The sequence below is a fragment of the Podarcis vaucheri genome, assembly GCF_965113315.1.
Source record: "Podarcis vaucheri genome assembly, chromosome: 16".
Classification (NCBI taxonomy): Eukaryota; Metazoa; Chordata; class Lepidosauria; order Squamata; family Lacertidae; genus Podarcis; species Podarcis vaucheri.
The window spans coordinates 35,317,582-35,338,522 of record NC_138754.1 but is presented as its reverse complement, the minus strand read 5'-3'; the positions used below and the strand labels follow the sequence as shown (position 1 = coordinate 35,338,522).

At 40.1% G+C, this 20,941-nt stretch overlaps 1 protein-coding gene across 5 annotated transcripts in view; it reads left to right on the top strand.

Moving 5' to 3' along the window:
* Positions 1-1,267: 1,267 nt before the first annotated feature.
* The window catches only part of SFSWAP (splicing factor SWAP), a 96,339-nt gene continuing 76,665 nt past the window's right edge, over positions 1,268-20,941 (top strand). For 2 of the 5 annotated variants that reach the window (XM_082204121.1, XM_082204120.1), the window contains exons 1-7: positions 1,268-1,731; positions 6,022-6,191; positions 6,748-6,882; positions 10,599-10,687; positions 14,171-14,396; positions 15,439-15,545; positions 16,980-17,115. In XM_082204121.1, the coding sequence (XP_082060247.1) occupies positions 1,445-1,731; positions 6,022-6,191; positions 6,748-6,882; positions 10,599-10,687; positions 14,171-14,396; positions 15,439-15,545; positions 16,980-17,115 (1,150 nt within the window). In that variant the 5' untranslated portion in view covers positions 1,268-1,444. Of the gene's footprint in view, positions 1,732-1,985; positions 6,883-10,598; positions 10,688-14,170; positions 14,397-15,438; positions 15,546-16,979; positions 17,116-20,941 lie in introns of those variants that run through there. The other 3 variants (XM_082204124.1, XM_082204122.1, XM_082204123.1) reach the window with 3 other exon arrangements.

Here is a 20,941-nt window from a genome sequence, read left to right as displayed (position 1 = left end):
TATAGGGTCAGTGTCCTCACTCAGTCTGTAATTCCAGCTTTTACGACTTTGAGAATTGTTTTCTGCTATCAATCAAAGGGGCCCTTGTCTAGGAGAATAAACATTACCAAGGTTGTAAACTGCTGGCTTGAAACTTTTGAAAATCTAAGCTCTCTCTTTAATATACAAGTCCTGATCAAACATTAATAAAATGCAGGCTTATGCCTGATGCCTCACTACGAGTTAGGTTTGTGAATTCTACATACTCCATCAGTTTCACCTGCTACCCATCCCTCGTTGGTACTGTTCCCTCCCTCCATTTCTGAGCATATTTTCATCTGGGCTGCCGTGGTTGCATAGAGAAACGAATTCTTTCGATCTCTGTGGGCATCTGATCCTACTATTCCTAAAAGCAAGGCTTCTGGTCTTTTTACAAAACACCTTTTGAACATTTTTTTCATTTCATTATATGTAATCTCCCAGAAGTCCTTAACTAATTCACATGTCCACCACATAGGGTAAAATGTTCCCCCTGTTTCTTGACATTTCCAGCAAATACCTGATTCTGATTTACACTTTTTTGCTAAGTTGCTCGGCGTCAAATACCACCTATATATCATTTTCATAAAATTATTTTTTAACGTATAGCAGGCTTTGCAGTAGAAAAGTTCCCATTCCCGTATTTTTTCTGCTGCAATTACAAACTACCCTGTGATCTTTGGATGAAAGATGGCAACATTTATAAAATAAAATAAAATAAATCCCCCTTTCCGTTGCTCCATTTATTTACAGTAGAAATTAATATATATAAAAAATAAACACGGGGGGGAGAATATACTGCGCCAAACAACAACCCCACATTGGCATCTCTGCTTTGTAACAAGGACGGCAATTTATGGACCGCCAGATATGCCTGTACTCCAACTCCCATCAGCCCCAGCCAGCAATGTCCAACAGCCAGGCATGCTGGGAACTGTAGTCCAACAACATCGGGCTCGCGCCGGAGCTCTCTTTACCTTTTCTACTCTCTTACCCCTTTTCTTAAACCCCGTTTTCAAGACGGCACTTTCGCCACCACTCTCCCTCTCTGCTCCTTTTAACAATGTACTGTACGGATTCACGCTTTTCTCCCTCACCCCCTCCGCACGACAAGCATCCCCTCAAGCAACCACCCCCTCTTGCTGTGGCTTCGAAAGCATCGTCCAACTGACGAATCTGCCGAAGCCTGACTTCCTTCTCTCTCTTTTTTTGCCCTCTCGGCGTTCGCCTCAGCCGCCGGAAGCGTCCCAGCCGCCATTTTGTCTCGGGCAATGGCGACGCTGCAGGGCCTTGAGAGGAGCCTGTCAGGGGGGATGGAGTCGTCGTCGTCGTGAGTCCGGGGAGATAAGGGGAAACCGGGCGGGCGAGCTAACTTCTCCCCCGCCCTCCCCCTTGGTTCGGGCGGGAGCAAGACTAGGCCTCGGCGATGTACGTGGGACGGGGCAGCGTGGCGGAGGCCGGGCCGGCGCCGCGGACCATCCTGTCGGTCGGCGGGGCGGCGTCGCGCCCTGCTGCGGCCGCGGCTGCGGGTCCGAGTGGCGGCGGTGGCAGCAGCAGCAGCAGCGACGGAGGAGGAGGAGGAGGAGGCCGCGTGGAGCTCCTCGTCTTCGGCTACGCGTGCAAGCTGTTCCGCGACGACGAGAAGGCCCTTCAGCAGGAGCAAGGCCGCCACCTCATCCCTTGGATGGGAGAGCCCTCCATCATGATCGATAGGTCGGTGCAAGCCAACCCCCCGCCCGCCTATCGCTTCTTCCTTTTCTGTCGTGGTTTTTGGTGTGTGTGTATGCGCGTGTGTGTATGCGTGTATCTTGCGTGTCACGCTTTCAACGACCCTCTGCCAAGCAGGATCAATAAAGGGAGACCGGGGGCGGGGTTAGGGGAGAGAGAGGGAAAAGGCGACACACACACACATATATACATATATACATACACTATGAAGGACTATTTTCATTTAATGCACCGCTTGAATTTTTAAAAAGTACCTCAAAACAGTGTACAGAAAGATAAAACAGGAAAAAGAAAGGGGGGGCGGGAATCACAGCTGTGCCAGAAGTTAAAATACTACATGTATTAAGATTCACCTCTGCTTTCTAAGCACCTGGGCAGACTTGTCTAAACAGGAATGTTTCCATCAGGCGCTGAAAAATGTACAGTGAAAAGGAGGTGTCTGCTTGATTCTCAATAGGCATGTGCTGCCACACTAAACGAATGGGTATTATGTGGCACCTGTATTTTGCTTCGTTTTATTTATTGAACAAGAAGAGTATTGTTTTACTCTCACCACCCAATTTTGCAGGCAGTTGTGTTGGTCTGTTTAAGAAAGCGACCGAGGGAAGGAGGAGATAAAACACCCCCAAAAGTTAACAGTAAGGCAGGAGTGGGGAATCTGCATGTTGCCCCCACCAAAAAAATGTTTTTGGGACTATAAATCCCATCGTTCTTGACTGCTGACCATGCAGTTTGAGCCCAGCAATATCTTGGGAAGGCTACACCTTCCCCACCTCTGGCTCAGTGTCTTTATTAAGGCTCTGATCCTTTGCACACTGAATTATCTGGGACTATGCACCTATCAAGTACAGTGGTGCTTGCTTCTGAGTAAACGTGTAGGGTTATACTAAGGGAGCAGTTAAAAGAGAGTAGTGTTCTTTAGTTCCTAGCCTGTTGCCCTTATTTTACTTTTGGGTGGGTGCAAAATCTTCCTTTCTGTCATTTGGTTGTGATGCCAAAAGGAGTAGGGAATTAACTTTAAAGTTGAACAGATTTATCAAGGCATAAACATCCATGGGCTGGAGCCCACTTTGTCCTCATTTGGCAGATAATGACAAATTTCCATATATATCTGAATTTGTGTGTGTGTGTGCATGTATTTAATTTTGGATCTTTATCTTTTTTGACCAAAGCAGCATTTAAAAAGAACAAAACCATTAATAACAACTAGGTTAAAGTTAAAACAACAGCACATTGCTAGCTGAGGCTAGCATTTTATATATTTGGGCTCAAGCCCATGGATGTCTACCTACAATAAAATTGTTCACCTTTAAGGTGCCACTGGGCTCCTTACTGTGGTTGATGTGGCAGACCAACGTGGCTACCCCTCTGGATTTGGTGGTGGCAGTGATCATACATGATCCATAGAAGTGATGGGGACGATGACACAGGACTCAGTTGGGGGGGGGAGTGGGCAGTCTTAGGTAGAAGTGCTTCCTTGCGACATAGGATTCAGGCTTGCCTTTTGATAACACTTGGTAATTCTAGAAGCCTCTGGCCTCCCCCAATGTTCACTTCCTTCCTGGCAGAGGGTTAACATATAATGCCCCCCTCCCCCTTGTAGGAGGGTTGTGTATGGTTATATATATTTATATATGCTGGGGTGGGAATAATCTCCTTTTCAAACCAAACTTCATAATGGCTTCTCCTATGAACTGAACGAAGACGAGCTTTTTTGTTTGTGTACTGGAAAATAAACAAAATAACTTGTCTCCTTTTCCCTTGGGTTTTCAAGTAGCCTAATTTTGGAATGTATCCCTTTTGGTATTGTGTTGTTGGCTGGAACGTTTTGTGATGGTACCTGGAATGTTTTGTATGGAAAATGCCTTTCCATCCTAACTTCCAGCAAGACCTGTAGACTGATGGACTCAGCTGTTGGTGATGTGTCAGCCCTAAAATAAAAGACCTCTTCCCTAGATCACTGTTGAGATTCTGCCTCTTCTGTTGTTTAGCTTATTTCTGTTTCACTCTTCCTTCACTGCTGTCTAGGTGACATCTTTGCAACACCTCATGTGAGGCAGGTTAAGTTGGTGAATAGTGATAGCTTTGTAGTGAATGAGCATCATAGCTCAACAGGGACCCCAAACCTGCAATCACTTCTTCTTAACATTTACATCTAGTATTGCTTCTGGCATGTGCCAGCAAATGTTTAAGCAGCTGCTACATATGTTGCTGTTTATCTAATTTGGTTCATTATGTTGCTGATTGGAGGTGCACTGGTAGGATTAGAATCTGATAGTGATTTTTGACTTGTGGAAACCTTTCTGATTGCAATGTTTAAGTAATGGCTTCTGCAGTCTTTGTATGTCTTCCTTACGCTTGGTAGTTCTTTCAATTTTGAACAAAACCTTCTAAATGGAGCTTTGTGTCTGGTTGGATAGTCTCAGTGTTGGAGGATTTTCCGCCTGTGCTTTTAGTGGATGGTTATTTAGGGACTTTTTCACGAATACTAATACACAAGGAGACTGAACCAGATTTTTAAGTAGTGATGAATTCCCCATAACACTCAGCACAGGAAAGTCTGGATGACTTTGGTTTGAAAAGGGGCACATGGCATATTGTAAATGTTTGCTCCTTCCGTTTCAATTTCACACAAAGCCCCAAATTGAAAACTAATTTTTAAGTTATGATAAATAATCCCAAAGTGATAGCACTCTTGAACCTAGGCAAAGCACATGACAAATTACTTTCCGTGGGAATTTCTGTAAAGGACCATTGTATGCCAGTAAAGACTGAAAATGAATTGTATACAGAAAACCTCTATAGATACTAGATAATAAAGTTTCTTTTTCCAGGTACACAACCAAACAAGTGTTTTTAATTTGAAGGATTGGTGATGAAGTGATAAATTGATTATTGGTTGGAATTCGGTTCTATGCTAAGCAAATTGAATAGCAGTGTAAATTCAAGTGTCTTATGTGCTGGTGGAATTTTCAGTAGGGTTAGGGATGCGGACACACACACTTATTGGGCAGCTTGTAGTCTGGAATGAATCAGCTGTGAAGAACGGTGGGAGCAAATTGTAGCATATGCTCATGGCCTATAAAGTAAACAATCTACATTTGTAAATTAAGGAGGTTTGACAAACATACACACAATTGTAATACAAAATAGCTTTCAGATGGGCAGGAAAATTTTTATATTTTTCTAGGAATCCTCATTTTTACCTTGAGCAGTCCAAAATTGTTCATCTTCATCAGAAGATGAAATAAAATTGGTATTGAGATATTCAAGGCCAAAATTCCTGTGGGAAAATGCTTTTGGTAATCTGTTGCTTGTTGTGATATTTTTTATTTTAAGCTGGTTCAGACTTTTATGCAGTGTCCATCTCGGACTGGTGGAATTCATTGCTGTGTCAACTCACTTTTTCCAAATCACATGGAAACCATTGGATTATTACTAACCTTCTTCAATAAACTAAGCTAAACCAATGTTGCACAAATAATTCCACAGAAATTATTAGACAATAAAAATGCTTACTAAGTTACTTGCCAATCATACATTTATAGCACACATTTCAGTTTACAAAAATATATTTGATTGCCTGAGGGTGATTCTTACTTGCCAAAGGTGACTAAATGAAAAGCTGTTTACAAGCCCAAAATAAACCATTTAGCTGTATTTAAGGAGACTTCTGTATCTCTTGAGCATTATGGTATTTTTAGTACCTTCTGTAGAGAACCTCCTTAAATTGCACATATGTTACTGTTCCTATATATGTGTGTCTCTCTATCACATAATCAGCACTTCTTTCCTCAGCCAAATGGCTAGGGGCCGAGCCTAGCCATGATTTTACCTCCAATGGACGCAAGTTTCTTTGGTGAAGATTTCTCCTGAGAGTTCGAGACTAGCAGAAAGAAGCGAGGAAATTGCGACCGTTTGGTTCTTACGGATAGGTATTTATGTATTTGGGTTTGTGTAAATGTAACATATTGCCTTTCCACAAAAAATATGTATTTTATCAAGGGTGTTGAATGGTTGAACCATAAACGGTAAGAACAATGGAGGAATTGGTTCTTTTTTAACTAGTGAGATATTTTGTAATAGTCTTAAAGGGGGATTTGAAACCTATATTAAAAAAAAATTGTAGTGGGTGAGAAGTGATTAGTCAGATTAAAATACTGATTTAATTCATATTAAATCTTCTTCTTTTTCAAATGTGTGTGGTAAGTATTTGTATTGTGGCAGAAACTAAAGCCCAAAGTTCTTCCATTGACCATATCTTTCATGTTGCAGGTATGATGGGCGTGGTCACCTGCATGACCTTTCTGAATATGATGCTGAATATTCCACATGGAACAGAGATTACCAGTTGTCTGAAGAGGAGGCTAGAATAGAAGCCCTCTGTGATGAAGAGAGGTATTTAGCCTTGCGTACGGACTTGCTTGAGGAGGAGGCAAGGCAAGGTATTGCTCAAGGACAACTTCCTGAGTTAGAACACATTTAATTGAAAATAACTTTTTAAAAAATTCGTTCCCACTCATTATATACTCACTCTTTCTGATATTATTTTGACAGTACCCAGTGGATTCGAAAAGCAAGCGTCTTTGCGTATCTGAGAGGACCTCAGGATAGTTTATATGTAGAGCCACACAGAATTTGCCCAAGTTTTGAGGGCAGGCTGAGAATTGAGACACTTTTAACTGTTCTTCTTTAACAGTATTGTATCAATTAAAAAGTTCATGTCTTTGTCTTTGTTTTAAGTAGAATGATTTAACTCTTAAGACACTTATCTCAGCAGGAGAAAACCGATCATCCAGACAAAACCAAAAAAAGCATATGCCTTCTGCCCCCTGGGGCTGACACAAGTCTCAGTGACCACAGATGACCTGTGTGGTGCATTTGCTGTAAATGGTTGTGGTTGAATGTTAGGTTTCAAACCATTAACATACTTTGAAAAAATAAAAGTCTTGTGGGAGTTTTGTGTTCATTTTTTAATTGAATTTTGCATTTTTATTCAAGAGGAAGAATATAAGAGACTGAGTGAAGCTTTGGCAGAAGACGGTACCTATAATGCAGTGGGATTCACTTACAGTAGTGATTATTATGATCCTTCGGAGCCCACTGAGGAGGAAGAACAGCCTTCAAAAGCAAAAGGTAAGATTCTATGGATTATTAGGGAGTATTTTTCTTCAGAAAAAATACTTTCAAGCTCAGCATGTGAACTGTATGAGAGATCTTGTTGAAGATGCATTATCATCCCATGCCATTTGTAAAACTATCTGAGCAAACTGGGAGTTTTGTCATTATGCAAATAGGCAAACTGTTATTTTCTGTGTTTCCTGGGGACTCCAATGTTATGGATGCCAGAGATGTCCCTCTAAAGCAGGAATGAGAAACCTGTGCCTATTCAAAGGTTGTTGAACTCCAGTGATCAGTCCCAGCCAACATAGCCAGTGATCAGAGGAGCTTGGAGTTGTAGTTCAGCAGCATTTGGATGGCAACTGATACTCCATCCTGATTTGAGGAAAGACATGTAGTTGCAAAGGAAGGCATGAACTTCATTCTGAAGCCTTTTTTTTAAATAGTTCACCTTGCTTGTCTTTATTTATTTAGTAGTTTTTAAAATCTTTTGGTGATTATCAAAGAGTCATGCATGAACCTCAACACAAAGTTTTTTATTTCCCTTTGTGTTTCTTTTCTGGGAACTTCAGCTGGACAAGAATTATTTAAAGTTGGGAAAGGGGCTTGTTAATTGTATAACATGTAATTAACACATTCATCCTAGAAATTTGAAGGTTGTATTTTTTTAAAAAAACAACAACTGGCCTCTAAAAGTAATAAAATACGAAAACAGAAAACCTCATATTAATCAAGATCTATCAAATGTATAATGTTTGCTTTAAGAATTACAATTCCCTTCTTCAGTATTTCATTTTTTGTTATAGTTGACTATGTTTACTTATGTTAATCAATGGAGACACATGGACAAACTGAAATGAAATTATTCAAGGCTGCAAAAGCTTTCTGGAAGGATTCTGCCTTGTCATAGAATATCAAATGTGTGGTTATTTTAAATACCCTCTCCTAAGAGAGAATTGCTTTGATTCAGTACAGAAGCTCAGTATTCTTTTACAAACACACTGAGGAATTTTCTGTGCAGTCAGAAACAAGAGAACTCTGTAGTGATTGTCAGCTTTTGGTAAAAGTTCTGCTTTTGTTGTTGCCAAAACTGCCTGTGGAAGGGGAGCTGACAGTTAGTTAGTTAGTTATGGCCCAGGTTGTTCAGGTTATCTAAATCCTATTTGAGAATAGCGAGTCAGAATTTTAAAGGGCAAAGAAGTAGGTGTTTTCTTGTTCAATTAACATGTTTGGTTTCCCTCCCTAGATGCTCTTTGGGAAACTCAAAATGCTTTTAACACTTAGTAATGGCAAGACTCACTGTTGTGTCAAATCTTACAACACACTTCTAGAGTTTTTAGCACCACTGGAGTGAAACATGTTCTTAAGGCAGATCATTAAAGCAGGCTCCCTGTAGTGAACTTAGTTGTCTCAAAGTGTCTTCCTAAACAGGAGGTAGAACAGTAGTTTTGCAGAAAACTGTTGAAAATATTGGAGAAGTGTAGGGAGGTTAAGTATCTTCATCTGCTCCATGTCTTGCAGTCCCTACAGATTTAGGACAAAAAGCAGACTCAACACTTCCCAGCTCTTTTGGCTTGTGTTGTACCATAATAGTTGTCAGTGCAGTACAGAATTCTACAATTTAAGCAGAAATCTCATTGTTTATCTGCTTTATCTTTCTCCAGCTTTTCTGACAATTGTGTCCCAAAGTGGTTTACATCAATAATAAAGCAAAATAATCAGGCCTGGCCATCAGGCTAACAAATTAAAAGGACAAGGCACATAAGGGAAGGGGAGTCATGGGAAAGGATAGAGGGAACTCTCTTCTTCACAACTTAGAATTACATAGTATGCTGTAAGCAGGCATGTAGCCATATGAGCCCAGGACGATTTCCCCCTTGCTTGAGTTCTCATTTGAATAGCAACAGGTTCTTGTTCCTTTTGGCTGATAGATGGGACCCATGTGCCCATTCCCCATGTTTCTGCAGCCTCTGTGCAACTGGCAGTTGAATGAATTGAGTTATTTCTGGGTGTGGAAAACAAGCTCCCTGCATCTGTTTTTATCTCTGGCTAGTGGATGGGGCTGGTTGAGCTGTCTCTTTCCTTTATGTTCTTCCTTGGTTCCCTGGCCAATGTGATGCCTTTCAGCTGTGCCATCCCAGGGCATCCTATTCTGAGGTGTTCCTGATCCCATTGATTTTGTGTATCATAATCATATGACCTATACCAGTGTTCCCCAACCTTGGGCCTCCAGCTGTTTTTGGACTACAACTCCCATCAACCCTCGCTAGCAAGACCAGTGGTCAAGGATGATGGGAATTGTAGTCCAGAAACAGCTGGAGGCCCAAGGTTGGGGAACACTGACCTATACCATCTGTCAGTAGAAGCCATTTTGTAAAATGGAGGCATATCTGACTCTATAGCAAATGAAAAGTCATATGTGTATTAGAACGATATAGAAATGTCAAAAACATTTCAATGAAATTCTTTTGTTGTCAAGTTTGGCATCCTTTTGTGTCCTTATTAGATAGCTCCAAACTCTGGTTGAGTGGGATTGGTGTTAATTATGGCTGCGAGAATTCACAAAGGGGTGACATATCAATTCTGTGTTAGGAACTCAGGTTGTTAAAACTATGTGTCCCCACTGTGGTTTTAGGTTGTCACAAAAGCACTCACACAGGTTGCCTTTGCTTGATTTAAAGAGACTTTTCCTCTTGTTCCTCTGCAGCCCTCTGTGCCCATCCTATGCTGGCTCAGGAGGGTCCCCCGCCCTCTGGAGAAGCCTTTCAGATGATGGGGAGGGGGGCAGGGGAGGGAGCAAGTGTCTTTAAAAAGAAAAGCAAGTGAAAACCAGTGCAGATCTGGCTTGAAGTATAGTAAACATTGGGTGAAGTTTAATGGCATTATTTATTAACTGCACCTCTGTGCTTTTTGTTGTATTCTTAAGAATGCTTTAAGATTACATGCATTAAAGGACTAGGTGCCATTGTACTGGTGAGCCTCTCTGTTTACTGATACTAATTGAGTTGAAAGGAATGAGAATTGTAGGATAGGAAGAGGCAGAGGGCAGGGAGAACAATCAGTTTAAAAGCCAGAAGGTGGATTGTATCAAGATTCTCACAAAAGATTTATTTCTAGCCATTTTGAAATAATATGGTTGCATATACACTTTGAAGAGAACATTTTTCTCTTATTAATTGGTTCTGATCCCATGAACCATGTATGCTGGAATGTCACTTCATTGCAGGTGTTCTATGTCAGTTCCAGGAAACACAGACTTGCTGTGATTGCTTTGCTTTGAGATACAAAGAGATATAATTTCCGCCATCCTTCTTTGTAAAGGTGTGTGTATTTCAGGTGGTGAGGTTGAGAGCTTAATTACAGTCAAGAAAAAAGAACCCCAAAGACAATATATGTAGTAGACTGTCTGCAACACATGTGGATTTTTAGTTAGATTATCTGCCGTTTGTGGAGGATGGAGTGGGAATTGCTATGAAGTTCCTGGGTGGTTTGAATGTTTCTGTTGTAAATAAACCCTGACAATCTGACTTTATTTGCTGTACATAAACAATTTGGTGGCAAGGATAGGCCAACCAAATAGAAACTATGAAACAAAAATTGGAATTATAAAAAGCATTAAAATATGTAGGAAAAAATGGACTGTCAAACATGTTAAGAATGCTTATGCTATGGTTTATGTGTGTTGTGTTCAGATTGCAAAACTAGCTGTTATATCATTTTCTTATTAATAGCTGCTGCGGCCAAGGCAGAACATGTAGAGGAAAATGAAGAACCATTTGTTGCTCCTTTGGGACTGAATGTACCTTCTGACGTGGAGCTGGTAAGTGTCGTATGTGTATGTGTTTCAATGTCATATCTGAAACATTTTTGAAATGACTGAGTTTTTGTTTTTCTGGAATTACTTGTTATGCAGAAAGAGTTTGGCAACCAATTCTAAAAAAATGTATTGTAAAATCTTTCTAAGAATCTTATCAGAGGTCATGCTGCTCAGTGCTTGGTCTTAATTGAAATCAGCAGAAATAAAATCATATACACACCTGGCAGTATTCCTCATTGAACACTGGGTGACCTGCTCCCAAGTAAATATGCACAGAATCTGGCTGTTAAATGTTTCACGTATTAATTCCTAAACTGTCTCCTGGGGAAACATTAGTGTGCTAGGAGCGGGGAGTACTTGTGTTGCACCGAGTCCGCAGTAGAGGCTGCTGCTTGCTATATTGCTATATGGGAAGTTGCCTTGCACTGAGTCAGACCCATTGTTCCATCTATCTCAGTATTGTGTACCGTTGCTGGCAGCAGCCCTCCAGGTTTTCAGTTGGGGATATTTGCAGCTCTGGGAAGGCTGACCAGGATGGGAAATAGAGCACCAGGCTGGAAAAGGTTCTCCGTTGTTTCTCAAGTGTTGAGTAATTCTTTACACACTCCAGACTTTCCTGGAGGGTTAAATGAACCAAAAGTCCATGTTAATTTAGAGTTTCCTAAATTTGGGAAATGCTGGTCTAGCATATTTATTGAACAGCTGAAATAATGTAAAATACACATTTATGAATTCCAGTATATTAAACACCTTGCAAAGTGGATTCTTGACAAATCCAACACTAAAAGTGTTAACCTGCTGTCAGGATTGCTCCCTTAACAGCGTGAAGCTGATTAACAGCATGGAATGGATTAACAACTTTAAATTGAAAAAACAACAGCAGTATACTTGGTTCCACAATTTAACTGAACAGACATTTGCTATTAGGTATCTTAGGGTAGAACAGGCAGGAGCTGAAGATTTCTTTTTTAATATAGATAACAACAATAGATGTGCTTCAGCAAACATATCTAATCATGTTTTTCTTTGGAAATTCTTCAGTGTCCTATTGATGCAGATTTTGCTGAAAGAATGCAGAGGTAGGCAATGAAATCAGGTCATTTCTGTGTCTTTGCCCACCTACTGTCTTTCAGCACCTATTGCAAATCTGATCACCCATACATTGGATGCAGTGTTTGGATGGTGCCTACACATGTGAAGTCCAACATGAATAGGCCTGAACAATGTGGTTTTTAACTCCGATAAATTGCAGGAAATAGTTTTGCTGTTTGGTCATATTTATGTGTGTAGACTGTGCAAATGTTTTAGCACAGCTTAATAATGCTATGCTTCACCATCTTAAAAATCTGAAGACAGTGTGTTTCCTGTAGACATTAGGAACTGCCAAAGTCCCCAGTACTGTTCAGGGATAATCAGCATTAGGTTGTAGTGTGTAGGCTTCTGCCATATCTGTAGTTGCATCCAAAAGCATTTTTTACAGGTCATTTTTCACTGATGTATCAGTAGTGCTAGCAATCATACCTGCCATATAAGACAACCTGTAATGTCTTTCAGTCAATATCCGGACTATTTACTGGGGGGTTTTTTCTTCTTAATCTTGCCACAAAAGCAGGTATATATCACAAAAATGTGTGTTTTAAGGTCTTTTCAACTATTGCACATGTCCTTGAGTTAGATTTGTCAGTATGGATTCATCATCTTGTAATTCTTTTCCTCAAATATTGTTCCCCTGTTGCTTTTTAAAATAACCACACAATTGGAGTTATGCTGAGTTGTTACATAAGAAACACATGAAGCTGTCGATATAAAATCTGATGCCAACTGTGTAAAAGAAATTGTGCAAAAGGCTGATTTCAGTAGCAATGCATCATTTTAGAATTATGGAGGTGTTTTATTTTTTTAAAAAAAGAGGAGGATGAAAATGCATCTTGTGTAAGTAATTAAGGAAAACAGAGCTAGTGAAGTGGAAAATTAAACAAAAACTCAGAGCAGTGTACTGCCGTAGAGCTCTTAAAGCTCTTAAATGACACATTTCTTTGAATGGTTTAGTTCTTAGAAGGCTAAGTTGTCATAGTCAGCAATAGTGGATAGTAGTGCAGTCATTCTCTTCTCCATTTAAGGAGGGTCTAGGATATACATGCATTATGCTTCTAATTGTTCATCTCTGTGCATGGCATGCAGATGATGGGCAGCTCTGAAACTAATGTTCTGCTATAAATACTGCTCATCAGAAAGTATGTCCTTATGAAGTTCATTTAGATAGTAGCTGTGCCTGTATTGGAAAAGAATCATAGTTGTTTATTGTTGAGGGAAAGCATGCTGGAGCCAAAATGGGTGTAGAAAAATGAATAATGTGATTAATTTGAGCATCTTGATTGCTTTCTGAGCAGTTGGCATTTGCAGTTACCCAAGCTTTCTAATCTAGATTTTGTAAAATGAGGTCTAGGAGCATTGTTTGAAAGGTATTGTGCAGCTTGTCACTCCCCAAGCTGAACATGGTCCACCATCCGTGTATTAAGTAGAATTTCTGCAGTGCTAGGTAGATAGGAGTTTTGAGTCTCTACCAGTCCTCAATAACATAGTTTGGATGATTTGGCATTTCCGTGCTCTCTGACTTCTGTCACTGTGTTTCGTTGCACCAGAAGTGGTTTATTCATGCTGGCCACATGACCTGGAAAGCTGTCTCTGCACAAATACTGGCTCCCTCAGCCTGAAGCGAGATGAGCGCAGCGCCCCATAATTGTCTTTGACTGGACTTAACTGTCCAGGGGTCCTTTACCATACCTTTTTTTTTAATAGTTTGGATAATGCCTTAATAAATTGAGATAACAATGTGTTTCATTTGCTCCTCCCTTCACCCTATTTGGGAAACATGCCAGAAAACATCCCATTACAGTGGTACCTCGGGTAAAGTACTTAATTCGTTCCGGAGGTCCATTCTTAACCTAAAACTGTTCTTAACCTGAAGCACCACTTTAGCTAATGGGGCCTCCCGCTGCCATCTCGCCACCGGAGCACGATTTTTGTTCTCATCCTGAAGCAAAGTTCTTAACCCGAGGTACTATTTCTGGGTTAGCGGAGTCTATAACCTGAAGCGTATGTAATCCGAGGTACCACTGTACACCCAAACCCAGAAACTATCCTGGCTTGTTTCAGATTGGTTGCCTCTGGCAAAATAAGGTTCACTCTATTTAAGCTGAAATATGATTGCTTGTATGTGTCCAGTAGGTTTGGTAAGTCAGAAATTCTAAATGCTACTAGATACTGTGGGCACCAGTAGCTTAAGTTGTAAACCGTATGTTCGCCTTTGTATTAGAGTTTAAGAAAATGGACTAGCTATTTTCATCTCAAGTGGTGAAGCTCTCAAAAGTGGGGATACATCCTTCTGATTTAGAGTGTGTTTGCTTCAGTAGGGGTGGGGAAACTGTGGACAGATTCTCTAAAATATAAACTGCACAAGTTTATCATTTTCACTTCTTCTTCTAGCCACCGACAGCCAAAATGCATGCAATCATAGAACGGACAGCAAATTTCGTCTGCAAGCAGGGGGCTCAGTTTGAGATTATGCTGAAGGCAAAACAAGCTCGGAACTCTCAGTTTGACTTTTTGCGGTTTGACCACTACCTCAACCCTTACTACAAGTTTATTCAGAAAGCTATGAAGGAGGGGCGATATGCTGCCACTTCAGAAAAGAAAAAAGAGGAGGAAAAAAGTAAGTTTAGTACTTTTTAAAAATGGCATTGGCTGTGCAGCAGCTTATGCATTTCTTTCTAAATCATTCTAGCATCTTGATGGATAAGAGAAGTGTTCTCTTAATTATTGTTGTAAATATTACATGTAGTTACCAAAGGCTATGTATCTTGCTGGCAGATAATTATGAGAAGTTTAAGTATGTTAGAATAATGGGCTTCCAGGGCATAGCCTAATATTCAGCTAAGCTGCTTTTTAATTTAAATCTGTTCTGAAAATACCTAAAGTAGTAACTTCAGTCTTTACCTGTTTGATGTTGCTCCCCTAAAGGTATAAGAAAGCGTGCCTTCAGGGAGCATTGTACTTGACACTCCAGTTAGAAAACTAAGTTAGATCATTTAAATAACATGGCAAATGTATGTAATATGTAGTTCTAAAATAATAATGTTGAGAATACTGTGCATTCATTCTGTTCTGCATGGCTACATCATTGCAGACCCATTAGGACTCATACAGGAAGCAAGTTATGCAAGGAGCAAATATGGATGCACAGCTATGGCCACTTGTGGTGGCATAAATAAGATGCACACTATTCAAATGTCTAAAAGGCTTTTGAGGGAAATCTAATGTAACCCTCCTATTTGCAGGCTAGGTTTGTTCTCAGAAGAAATATTGCATTTCCTGCAGCTCTCCACTCCTCCTTCTGTGCTGTTCTGGGCAGCCCTCTAATCCTCTGGAACAGATTTTTTCATAGAGCAGAGGAAGCTGCATTGGGAAGGGGGAATAGGAGAGAATTATTTATCCTCTCTTACATTAGCAGGTGCCTTTACTGGAACAAAAGCTGTTCCATGAGCAGGACAGCAGCCTTGGATTCCACACTTCATTCCTGTGCAACTTTTCTAATGCATACGTTGGAAAGATTTAGATATAGGGCTTACGGAATGAATTTGATATAATTATTGATTTCCTTATAAAACCTATAGCCTATGCATTTTAACATCCTGCAAGTCACTCCCTTCCATATCTCTGAAATGATAAAACACAACCATACAATTTTTAAACAGATGCAGGAGGTACTGATGATGAAGATGATGACTACGATGGAGATAACTACCTGCACCCAAGCCTCTTTGCTTCTAAAAAGCACAGTAGACTTGAAGAGCTTATGAAGGTATTTCGGCATGCAAAATTTCATTTTAGTGTTTTATATCTTGCTGAGCACCTGTTTTCTTTGTGAGACATCTCAGTTGATAGGTGTTCACAAACAGAGTAGTTCCCCGAATCCTAAGTTGGAATTTTATACTCTGAATTATAGCTCCCCATAGTGTATTACAAGCTGTTTCTGAAATTCCCAAGTGGGTTTTCCATGCAGCTTGGGGAAATGTTTTTTAGAATATACAAGCCCTGAAAGCCTAACTTGGGTTGTGTAACAAGTTCTTTAATGAGTTGTGTAGCTTTTAGAATCTTGACTAGTGATAACACAGTGTTTTCTAGCTGCCATCAGAAACTTTTTATTTTAATTAAACATATTTAAATAAAATAGCTGTTTAAATAATTTCATTGACTCAGATGTTGTCATAAATCACAAGGTCAAACAGAAGGTTCTTCTTGATTAGAATGACTGAGTTAAAAAAACATTTATATTGATCAATCAAGTGCAGTAAGATACATGTGTATATAGAGCCAGTGTGTAATTCACCTTTGCAAAATAGTATGATTTCATCTTTGAGCTTCTGTGGACTAAGATGTCAGTGAAAGAACCCATCCCTCAGTTGCACTATTTCTAGGATACGTATAGTAGACCTGGATCAAATACAATGGGACATATATTGTTGAGGACAGGCTTAAATCCACGGTTTGTGGCCTTTTGAAATTACTGTTCCTCTAAAGTAGACAAAAATTGCAGATAGGCATGTTACTCCATTAGAAAATCCACTAATGGATAAATACATGGTAGTAGGACTAACTAAAATGCTAGTGAGCAAACTTTCAAGTATTCCGGAACTCTTGCTCAGTCTTAAGCAATTTAAAAAACAAACCAAAAATGGAGAAGTCTGCAGCTTGCAATAGTCTTAAAATAGAATTAGATGTTATGGTCTGTCCCACTCACTGCTTCACGTTTGTTTTGCAGACACTTGGCTTTTTAAAAGATTTGCCCAACAACATGTTTTTTCTTCCTTCCCATTTTTTCTTAAAGTCCAGTCTGATGAAGCATTTTAATGAACTTGAAAGCTTGCTGACATCTTTGTGACCTTTTTGTTAGTACGGATTTGTGCTTGCACTTGTCCTGTTATCCAATTTGTAAAGCATAACTGGGATGTGCTTTGTAGGATGGGTTGGGCAAAGATTGTGCCAATTTTAATTTTAAAGCATTGTATTAATGGGGAATAATAAACTTCACAGCTTTTATTGCAAATTCATAATAATCACATTCACAACTCTACAAAGCCTTTTGAAACCAATTCGAGGCATATAAAGTTTAAGTGCCCCTTTTTCAACCTTTTAAAATTCCAATGTGGTAAATTAGTGGCAAGGAATTGGGTGGGGTGGGGGCAACGAGAAAGAAATTCTGAACTTTTCATGCTTTGCTTTCCTCTCCCATCAGCCTTTAAAGGTGGTGGACCCTGATCACCCACTGGCAGTGCTTGTTCGCAAGGCTCAGGCTGACAATAACTTGGCTGCCCCACAGCCAGCTGAAGGAGCAGCTGTTCAGTCGTCACAAATAGAATATTCTTCAGATCGTAAGTACATTGGGATAAGCGGATTAAACATGTGAGAAGGTTTTTATTTATTAACAGGAGCTAGGAGAGGCAGTACTAATAATCACTAAATAGTATTTAGTAGATGTGCCATTGTTGGCTCAACAGTTTTTCCTTCACATGTTCAGTCAAGCTCCCTTAATGTATCTGTCAGGTTTGGAGACATGAATAGAATTCTCTTGTCGTTTCTAATTGATCTGCTGTCTGCTCTGCAAAGTTGCATTTTAAAGGCCAGTTTTTGTTTTCAGCAGGAGCATAGGTGCCCATTGTGTATAAGATCAAACTGATGCTTGCTTTGGAGACACTGACAATTTTCCTTTGGGAATATATATTCCCAGTTTTCCGAGAGGTTCAGAGTGACTTGGATATTTGATCTGTATGAAAATGTATTCAGGCATGTAGGGCGAAGTAGGTAACGCCGTGGTTAATGTATTCAGTGAAAGACAAAATTAACATTTGATTGAATGATGAGTGTTTTCAGATTGTGCTTGAAGGCATGAAAGAGGTGTTGCTGGCTTTGAAACTTTAGCAAAAATGGATAGCCAGTGTGGTTTAGTGCTTAGGAGCGGTGGACTCGTAATCTGGTGAACCGGGTTCGCATCTCCGCTCCTCCACATGCAGCTGCTGGGTGACCTTGGGCTAGTCACACTTCTTTGAAGTCTCTCAGCCCCACTCACCTCACAGAGTGTTTGTTGTGGGGGAGGAAGGAAAAGGAGATTGTTAGCCGCTTTGACACTCCTTCGGGTAGTGATAAAGCGGGATATCAAATCCAAACTCTTTCTTCCTCAAGAGCATAATTTAGTTTTCTGTTCCTAACTTGTTCAAGAAACCTTGGGCTATGTGTACCAGACTTTGGATTCCATGGGCATGTGTGGTAATTTTTTAAAAATAGGTTGAAATAGGAGGCCTTATACACTCAAATGAAAGCATGTTTTCTTGATGAGATCCCAGATAAAGGCAGGCACCTCTTCAGAGCCCCTGGATATGGGACTCAATATTGCTTTCTAGTATCTGACCGTACCCTTTGCCCAGTCAGTCAGCCAGTGCCTAGAAATGGGATTGTGCGCTCTGGCCAATAGTGCTATTTCAGGATTCCCCTATGTATCAGTTAGTTGCATGATGCAATTTTGGTGCATTGTTAATATCTCACGATGGTGTCACTATCTGTATATTGGAATTGAATAACGATCAATACCGCATGGTGTCTCTCCGCCCCCACCCCCCTGTTTTGCATGCTTTCACCCGGTGTGGAAAGCAGTGGTTGAATCATGCGGTCCGACATTTATTTTGAATAAAATAAATGTGTAGTTCTTGTACTTTAGTTATTGCCTTCCCTGCACATTAGAAGAGAGGTTGCGAGGGAGTTTACAGTCTTTCATTTTCACCATGCAGAGGTCAGCTAGAAGGAATACTTTCATCAAAGTAGCTCTCAAGAAACATGCTTGTCTTGCGACAGTAGACAGTCATTGATAAAAGTTGGCATGGTTATCTCATGAGCACATTATGAAAAACAAAACTGGTCAGACCGTCAGAAAAACAATTCTGACCTCCTTTTCAAAGTATGTTTCTGATCTGCAGCTAGAGAATAAAACATGCAATTGTTCTGAACAGCACATAAATTTCAGTACTGCGTGTTCAGGTTGACTGTTGCTGCAAGGAAGAGAGCTTGCTTGAATGATTGTTTTTAATGTACACAAAAATATACTTTCCGGCAAACATTCAATCAGATGTCAGAAATTGAGGCTCAGGGGTTTCTGTGGAATCTTGGTAGTGACACAGTAGCAAAAATGCTTTATTGGTGAGGCTGCAGTTGGCTAAAGTGCTTCAATATTGCAATTCTGGAGTTATTTCACTGTAGTCAATAGGACGATTTCAAAGTGATTTGAAGAGTGCAAACTCAGCTTATATGCTGCTGATTCTAATTATGCAATCCATACAAAAATTGTTCCGCAGATAATTTGAGTGTAATTTCATCTTGTTAAAAGATGAAGAATAGAAGATCTTTGATAAAGGGATGAAGGCTCAAAGGTTCATGCATTGCCTTTCCTTTGCTCAGTGGTGTTCTTTTCTTTTTCTTCTTAAAAAAAAATAGTAACTGAAGGTTGTAATTTCTGGTTACTAATCATGCTGATCTGCAGATACAGTACTGTGCTTGTATAGACAATAGTTCAGTTTAGCTAAGGCATTATGACTTGAGTGCCATAAATCACAACGATGTAGCCTACATAAGTTAACCGAATGGTAGTGGGGTGGTAAGGGGCTACATAGGGTCCTGAAACCCTGTTGCTTGATGACTGTATGTTCTTGGTATACTTACAGCCATTGCTGCTGCTTTGCAATGCATTGGTCATACATTTTCGTTCCAGGCCATAGGTGTTGGACAGTCATCTGCAGCTGATCTGCAGTTTAAGTCCCAGGTCATGACATTACCCATTCAGCTCAGTTCTTCTCTGTGGAGTGGATAGGACTCTGAGGTGGGAGGATTGAGGTGAATGGCTACAAGCATACAGTCTCCCAACAGTGGAGGTAGAACATGGCAATTCACCTTACTCCTTCCATCTCAAAGTTCTGTCCACTCCATAGAGAAGAATACCTATGGCCTGGAACGAAAAGGTATGGCCCCACTACCATTTGAGCCTTCATCCCTTTACCAGAGATCTTCTATTCTTTGTCTTTTAACAAGATGAAATTACACTCTGTCAAATTATATGCAAAACAGTTTTTGTATGGATCGCATACACTGCTGGAGACCGTATGCCTCTGAATGTCAGTCACTGGGAATCTCAAGTGGGGAGAGTGCTGTGGCACTCAAGTCCTGTTTGTGGACTTCACATGGGCTTGTTATGAAATTCTGGACTAGATCTAGCAGGCCTCTTCTTATACTCATATGGTGTATGATGCAGCTGAAGCTATGCAGGGATGGTTCTGAATACAATGCCTCTTCCACCTGTGGATGTAAGAGGTCTCTAAATGGGATGTACAAACAGTAAGTCCCTAGGTTTGGCAATGGAAGTCAGGAGGGAGAGGACAAACTCGGTGCAAAACACAACCCACGTGGTGCCCTTTGTACATTCACAGTGAAATACCTTTTATAGTAAGAACAACTGTCCTCGGATCCATCACAGAGGAACGGTAGTAAATAAATACAAGAGTAAATGAATGTCACGTCCATCCTACTTGGTGTGCTGTGCCTAATACAGATACTTGATCTTTTATAGGTTGCAAACTTGCAATATTATAAAAAGAAAAAAAACTGATATACTCTGGGTGCCATTTAGTACCAAATTTCCACTTGCACGGCACTATGAAGTACACATGACCCTGTTTCAATGAGTAGCCTCATTGAAAGTACTTGCGTCTCATTTAAATAACTAATCAATATGTATTTTAAAACATGGAAGAGTTGGGCAGCTTGGAAATAAAGATAGAAAATTAATCTCAAAACTATTCAGAACCTATCAATGATTTCAAAGTGCGGTCTTCTCACACATACACCTCCCTCTGAAAAAAAACCTGTTTGTTCAAAAATGTACATTCTCTGGCCTGTAATACTGTGTAAGTGATTATATTATAAATAAGTTGAGCAGTTTAACTGAGGAAAGGATAAAGTATCTAGGATAATGTGATATACAGGTGTGTATTTTTATACTCATGGAACGTTGCTCTTGGTTGGAAGTAACAGCCTAGCATTTTTGTAGATAATACTTCTAGACAAACTTGCACGTTACAGTAAGACAAGATAACCTTGGGAAATGGATAAATCAATTGAGAAAGTGCTTGCAGCTGATATTTCGAGACAAATGGAAGA